Here is a 7,952-nt window from a genome sequence, read left to right as displayed (position 1 = left end):
TCGCACCCAGAGTCATGGTGGATGGGTCGGTTTCGACCTGGAAGGGTGTGGGCAGTGGGGTCCCGCAGGGCTCGGTCCTTGGACTGATACTCTTTAATGTCTTCATCAGCGACTTGGACGAGGGAGTGAAGTGTACTCTGTCCAAGTTTGCAGATGACACAAAACTGTGGGGAGAAGTGGACACGCCAGAGGGCAGGGAACAGCTGCAAGCAGACCTGGACAGGTTGGACAAGTGGGCAGAAAACAACAGAATGCAGTTCAACAAGGAAAAATGCAAAGTGCTGCACCTAGGGAGGAAAAATGTCCAGCACACCTACTGCCTAGGAAATGACCGGCTGGGGGGGATGCAAGTGGAAAGGGATCTTGGAGTCCTAGTGGATCAAAGTGAAAACGGGCATAACTGTAAGCCGTGCTCAGGAGCTGGGTGCTGGTTGCGGCCCTGGCTGAGGACTGCAACTGGGCTGTGCCAATGCTCCTGCTGGGACTTCAGAGCCAGAGGTTCCTGGCTAGGGGGTCTGGCCCCTACACTTGGGGTCCAACCCATTGCCAGGTTTGAGGTCAGGAAGGAATGCTACCCTGTGGTTAGATTGGTCTGGACTGAGGGAGGTTTTGCCTTTTTCTGTAGCATGTGTGGCCTTTCCCTGGGATCTCTTGAGCATATGCTGAAAACACTTTATAGAAGCAGGACGGATGCGGCTCCCTTTCATTACCTGTGAGGGTGCTACATCTGTGTTTTGTCAGGGTTGATGGTAGTCATAGGCCAAGTTCAGATGATGATTTTTATGGGATTGCTTTGGACTGTGTAAGCACCACTGATCACAATGCTTAGGGATCATTAACGCTCAGTTAACCCTTAAATGGAATGTGAACAGAGACAACTCAGTGTCCTAAAATGAATGTCTAACTTTATAAGTGCAACAAATTTTATCTTAACAGTTTCTATACACAGAGAGAAAAACATTTAGTACAGTGATCTCACCCAATCCCAGATGTTACTTTGCTTAACAGAAAAGGCAGCCACTCAGTTCCTGAAAGCAAAGAGTGAGTCGTTGGCTGGGACAGTCCAGACAGGTATTGAAGGCTGAATTTATGACAGTGATGACACACTTAACTTTCTTGCTGTCCCCTTCTATGCTTTTCTCTAACTTCACTCCTTTGATGAATCCTTGCTTTCAGATTGGTTTCTCTGCAGTCAGTATACTGTCCATATTTTATCCTGTCAGCGTATTACTTTGTTCAACAGACCCATCACAAGTACACCTCTTAATTTGGCCTTTTTCCAGTGTTTTGGGCATTGTCCATTGGTCTCCCTTATCACTTTTCATCAACATATCCAATCATTTCATCCCTGTGATTCAGCTGCTCAGTGCCAAATTCAGTTAATCTGAGCTGGTAATAAGGCCATAACTATGTTACATTAGAAGAACTTCTCATAGTGATAAAAAAGAAAAGATATAATGAGCACTGTGAGCTCTACAAAAATAACTCAAGGCCAGCTGATAAACAAAATGAAAAGATAATGATACTATACAAAACTTAAACAATGATTAAATAAGGTTGAATATATTTAAAAAAAAAAAAAAAAGTTTAAACAATATTTATAATTCACCACCCTATAAGCAGGTGCAAGTTTAAAGCATAAAATATGACAAGCTACCCTAACAACACGATGAACCTTCCTCAGGCAGGGGGCAGACTAGATGACCTCTGAAGGTCCCTACTTCTCTGTGATTCTTTAGGATTCATTGAAATGAGTTGTGAAATAGGAGTTACCAGGAGCAGCTGACAGACAATGCAGAACAAAGGCTGGCTTGATTGGAGCAACACCAACACAGTTAAATTGAGAGGGCCATTAACACCTGTGGAATAAAGAGTTCTAAAAGATACTCACCACTACATAACCCTTGTATATCTAGTACACCCTCCCCCACCCCAAGCTTGGTGTCATCTGCAAACTTGCTGAGGGTTCACTCACTTCAGATCACACTGGGCTTATCTTCCAGATTGTTGGTGAACATACTACACAAAACCGGTCCCAGGATTGACCCCCAGGATTGATGGTCTTGATAGCAGCTGCCGACTAGACATTGAGCTGGGAATTGCTACCCTTTCAGTCCATCAACCAAGCCAGTTGTCTGTCCACCTTACAGGCCATTCACCCAACCTGTACTTCCCTAGCTTGCTTGGGAGATCGCATCAAAAGCCCTGTAAAGTCTCAAGGTATATCATGTCCACTGCTCTCCACATCCACAGAGCCATTCATCTCATCATTGAAGGCAATCAGGTTGTTGGTCAGGCATGACTCACGCTTGGTGAATCCATGCTGACTGTTCCTAATCTTTTTCTCATCCAAGTGCTTACAAATGGATTCCTTGAGGATCTGCTCCATGATTTTTCCAGGGACTGAGGTGAAGCTGTAGTTCCCTGGATCTTCCTTCCCTTTCTTAAAGATAGGCACTATATTTGCCCTTTTCCAGTGATCCGGAGCCTCTTCCCAACTGCAACGAATATTCAAAGATAATGGTCAGAGGCTCAGCAGTTGTAATGGCGAACTCCCTCAGCACCCTCGCAAGCATCGCGTCGAACCCCATGGACTTGTACACATCCAACTTTTCTAAATAGTCCCTAACCTGTTCTTTTGTCACTGTTGGCTGCCTACCTTCTCAAGCTGTGCTGCCAGGTGCAGTAGTCTGGGAGCTTATTTCACCTGTGAATAGCAAGGTGCAAAAGACATTGAGTACATCAGCCTTTGCATCTTCTTTCACTAGGTTGTCTCTCCCATTCAGTAAGGGACCCACACTTTTCCTGATCTTCCTCTTTTTGCTGATATGCTTGTTGAAGCTCTTCTTGTTGTCCTTCTTATCCCCTGCTAGTTGTAACTCCAACTGCGCATTGGCCTTTGATTTAATCCTGGAATGCCCAAGGAATACTTCTGTACTCCTCCCTAGTCATTTGTGCAAAGTTCCACTTTGCTAGTCTTGCTAGTATTCACGTGCATTGGGACAGCTTGTTCCTGCGCCCTCAGTAAGGTTTCTTTAAAGTACAGCCAGCTCTCTGGACTCCTTTACCCTTCAGATGGGCCTCCTAGGGGGTTCTGCCCTTCAGTTCCCTGAGTGAGTTGCAAGTCTGCTTTTCTGTTCCAATGTCCTTACTCTGCTGTTCTCCTTCCTTTCCTCAGGATCCTCAACTCAATCATCTTGTGGTTGCTGCTGCCCAAGTTGCCATCTACTACATTCCCCACCAATTCTTCCCTGATTGTGAGCAGCAGGTCAAGAAGAGCACAGTCCCTAGTTGGCCTCTCCAACACTTGTATCAGGACGTTGTCCCCAGTACTCTCCGAAAACTTCCTGGATTGCCTGTGCACTGCTATGTTGCCTTTCCAGCAGCCATCAGGTTGACTGAAGTCCCCCATGAGAACTAGGGCCTGTGGTCAGGAAACTGCTGCTAGTTTTTCGAAGAAAGCCTCATCTACTTCCACCTTCTAGTCCAGTGGCCTAAAGTAGATGCCCACCATGATATCTCCCTTGTTGCTCCCCGCTCTGACTCTAACCCAGAGACTTTCAGCAGGCCTGTCTCCAGTTTCATATTGGAGTTCTGAGCATTTTTTATATCCAGTGCAACTCCTCCTCCTCTTCTCATGTTGCCTATCATTCCTGAACAGTTTATGTCCATCTATGACAGTGCTCTAGTCCTGCAAGCTATCCTGTCAAGTCTCTGTTGTTCCAATCATGTCATAGTTTCGTGACTGTGTGAGAACTTCTGATTCTTCCTGCTTGTTTCCCAGGCTCTGTGCATTTGTGTGCAGACACCTAAGCTGCCTAGCTGATTGCCCTACTTTTTCAGGAAGAAAGAGAAGGCCTCCCCTGTTGTGCCCTCCTGCTTGTGCTTCCTCCCAAGTCACTCACTTCCCTACTTACCTCAGGGCTTTGGTCTCCATCCCCCAGTGAACCTAGTTTTAAAGCCCTCCTAAGTTAGGGAGCCTGTCTGCAAAGGTGCTCTTCCATCTCTTTGTCAGGTGGATCCTGTCTCTTCCAACATCTCATGGTCGAGGAAGCAAAAGCCCTGCTGGCAATGCTGTCCACACAGCCATGCATTTGCTCCTGCCCTTGAACAAAAGGATTGAGGAGAACACTGCCTGAGCCCCTGTCTCCTTCACCCATTGTCCCAGAGCCCTGTAGTCACTTTTGATCTGCTCAGGGCACCCCTGACAGTATCATTTGTGCCCACATGAACGAGCAGCATTGATGAACACTCAGAAGGCCGGATGAGTCTCAGTAATCCTTCCGTGACATCTGAAGTCTGGGCTCCAGGCAAGCAGCAGACCTCCTGTGACAAGGGGTCAAGCTGGAAGTTGGATGCCTCCATCCCCTGCAGAAAGGGAGTTTCCAGCAACCATCACCACCTGTTGCTCCCTCTTGGTGGCAGTGATCTTAATTCTCCCAACCTTGGCAATGCCTGGGCTGGTTTCTTCTACCAATGGAATGTGCTGCTCCTCCTCTGTTGCTAAGGCTCCATATCTGTTTTCCAGGAAAGCCACTGCAGGTGGAGATATGAAGACTTCTGCTTGCTGCCAGCGTTCACAAACTTCCGCCTTTCTGGGAATCCGTGTACTCTTCTTTCTCTAGCACTGCCTCTGACAGTCCAGGTGTCCTCCAGCCAGGTTTTGAATCAATCAAGTCCTTATGATGGAGGATGTTTTGGAGCCTTGCCACCTCCTCCTATGGCTCTCTTGTCTGCTCCCTGAGGGATACCACCAGGAGGCACATCTGGCATCGCAGGCACTTCCCCCCCACCCTCCCTGGCTGTCACTGTAAAGAACCTGCAAGCTGGAGTCTCCACAATGTCAAGCCTGGACCTAGGTGGAAGCCTGGAAGCTTGGTAGCACCAAGGTTTTCCCCTTCCTGGTAGGCATCAGAGTACATCAGTAAATTTTTTTTTTTTCTTTTATAGCAGGTATTGTGGCCCACAGCAGGAGATAGAATACAGGGACAGCTGTACAGGATAGCAAGTTCCTTCTAATTTCAAAGGTGTGGAGCAAGGTCCGTTCCCAGGATATACATGGAGCTAGAAGTGATGCTGGCCACTGACTGGGGACTCTGCAGCTGACCTTCCATCTGGCAGGCAGCAAGAGTAGGGGTGAACATCTGCAGAGTAGTAGTGTGTAGACAGAGCAACAGACGAGCGTGAGCTGGACCAGAAAGCATTTAATTTATCATCTCCTACATCACACCCTGTCACTGAATATGGAGCAGTCTAGGTTAGAGGTGACCCATATGCGTAGCTCAGCAAAGCGGCAAAGTAGTAGTGGACTAATCAGCTAAACCAAACTCGGGTTTTGGATAAAATATTCTGAGTACATTTGAAACTGGTGTGCCCTCACCCATTTGCAAGGCTAAAGTTGTCACTGACTGGGTAAAGCTAACTCAGGCTCAGGTACGTATGATCTGTCTGTAGTTTTGTATGCTGGCTACTTCTCATAATTTAGACATTTGATTGTACCATATCCATGGAATCATGTGGTGTGAGGAGGAGCGGAGAAAGGAGGATACACCTGTCAAGTGTATTCAGGTAACCTGGCTTTGTCCTTGGACAAACTAGTATTACTACAAGAAACAAATTAATTTGGGGCTCCCTTATGCCTTCTGAAGATGCATCTTGAAAACCCTCTCTTCTGCTGGAAACTACGAGCACAGCTTGGTGGAAGAGTGGGAGTGGATGGGAGGGAGTAGGCAAGGACATTGCTTTTTTGAATGCAGGAAGTTAATGAGGGTTGGGAGGTTGGGAAACGAGGCTGGGTTGGATGGTGGAAGGAGTAAGAAAATGTCTTTGGAGGCACTTGGTGTTTCCCTGTTCTGTTACAACCAGTGGAGAGCCTGATATATTGCTATTTAATGCAAGGTTGATGGTTAACACAGTATTTTCTCCCATACAACATGCCCCCAAATAAGATACACAACTTGGTTTTGAAAAGCAAAATGGAGGAAAAAAGATCTTTCCTTGTTCCTGCAGTGGGAGCCTCTGCGGGAAGGGACAAATGGGTGAAAAGGGAGTTGTCCACAGAGCAGCTAGGAAGCCCTATTTGCAGCATGGCTGCATTACTTTTGCTCCTCCCACCCTAAGGAAACTATTACAATGTTTCCTTGCTTATGATGTGCTGGCCAATTTCCAGCAGCAGTTTGCGACCACTTTTCTAGACAAAATCATCCATATTTGGCAAGGCTTGGGAACCTCCAGAGCAGTTGCAGAATCAGAGTTGGGGGTAGAGAAGCCTGGTCTGGTCCCATTTATATTGACTGGATTAAATTGCTTGTGGCCTGGGCAAACAATCTGCAGATCAATGGCAGAAAGTGTAGTGTTGATCTTCCTAGATTTTTTAGCACTCTGCAGTTGACCATGAGGTGCTGATAGCATGCTTATAGGACCAGGTGAGTATTTGTAGAACCACTCTTATCTGGTTCCACTCCTTCCTAGCAGGATGGTCCCAGAGTGTGGTGACAGCTGAGTGCTCACCCTGGCCTCAACCTTTCCTATGAGGTGTTCTTCCAGGGTTCCATCTTATCTCCTACTTGTGTATCTGAGGTCACTGGATGAGACTGTGCAGAGATCTCAAGTACTGATGCCCCCCCCCCCCCCTCTTCTTTTTCACATCAGCCAGGCCCAGCAGTCTTGGTTCTTACCTAGTGCCCGCCTACAACTGAGGACTGGATGTAGGTAAAACAATGAAAGCTGAACCAAGAGAGGACAAAAATGTGATGGTGGTTTACACCCCAGGGAATTACGCAATTACGTGCCCATGTAATTTTGCGTGTAAAACGTATGACTGTGCGTAATAACATAATATTGCATAATTCCCTGGAGTGTCGCTGGAGAGTGCGAAGGGGAGCTCCTGCCTGCAGGAGAGGGGTGTCTGGGTGTGGGTGTGGCCCCCTGCCCCACATCCCATGGTGCAGAGCCCCCATTGCTGGTGGTGGCACCTGGTGGTAAACCCTGGGCCCCTTCCTAACTGGGACAGGCAGAGCCCCCAGTGGCATATGGATGTAGCTGAGTACCTGCAGCTGCATGTGGTTCCCACCTGCAGTGCCATGAGCCCCACATGCTTGCACAGAGCAAGTGTAGTCTGGCCTAAAGGCACCTGCAGGCTGACCCAGGCTGAGTCTGTGCTGCCACGTGCAGCACCCAGAATTTGTGCCCCACTGAGGGCTGTGCCTGCTACAGACAGGACCACCTAGAGGGCCTGCTGGCAGCAGGGGCTGTGCCAGAGAGGTGTGTGGTGATGGGGGGGGCTGTGTGCAGGGAGGGGAAGGGGGGCATATGGGGGTGTGGCAGCAGGCAGCCCACACCCCCAGCACCCCTTCACAATCTCCCCACACCCACATCTCACAACACATTCACAACCCTGCCCCTCGCATGCTTACCCAAACTCCTACCTCTCAATCAGACCCTCCCCACACACACACAAGTACCTCCATATATTTCTAAAGAAGGTTCAATTAGTGTTACATAGAGCTTACTTTGTAAAAAAATAATAATAATAATTTTGCATAACTTTGAATTTCTCTGCGCAGAATTCCCTGGGGTGTAGTGGTTGGTAGCCGTGACTTGGGGTGGGGGCAAAGGAAACCTACGGCTGGGGGTGATCCGCCGCCCTTTGTCGCTCAGGGCTGCAGCCTGAATCCAGTGCCGCACACGGCTGTGCAGACGGTGCTGAATAACAACGCTTTCCATCGGCGACCTGGGACCCCCGGCCGCAGCGCGGGTCCTACATGTGCACGGACCTGCCAACATCAGCGACTACAGACGCGGAACAGCCCAGCCGCCTTCTGTTGTCACAGCCGTGGTCGGTGCGAGGTGGGTGTTGATTGGCCAGGGATGTAGCAAGAGAAGAGACGGAAGCGCTTATTGGCTGGCGGCGGGGGGAGGTGGCTGGCCCGGAGCTGCCTCCATGTGCCGAG

The 7,952-nt window shown here is 48.6% G+C and overlaps 1 protein-coding gene across 1 annotated transcript in view; it reads left to right on the top strand.

Moving 5' to 3' along the window:
• Positions 1-7,918, top strand: part of LOC102387535 (vesicle-associated membrane protein 1-like) — a 15,005-nt gene extending 7,087 nt beyond the window's left edge. The window contains exon 4 of the mRNA XM_025211889.1: positions 7,660-7,918. Coding sequence (XP_025067674.1) covers positions 7,660-7,712 — 53 coding nt within the window. The 3' untranslated portion in view covers positions 7,713-7,918. The remainder of the gene's footprint in view (positions 1-7,659) is intronic.
• Positions 7,919-7,952: the final 34 nt, after the last annotated feature.

The sequence above is a fragment of the Alligator sinensis genome, unplaced genomic scaffold (assembly GCF_000455745.1).
Source record: "Alligator sinensis unplaced genomic scaffold, ASM45574v1 scaffold1238_1, whole genome shotgun sequence".
Lineage (NCBI taxonomy): Eukaryota > Metazoa > Chordata > Crocodylia > Alligatoridae > Alligator > Alligator sinensis.
Note: the sequence above shows the minus strand (reverse complement) of the source record. Positions and strands in the feature narration are given on the sequence as shown.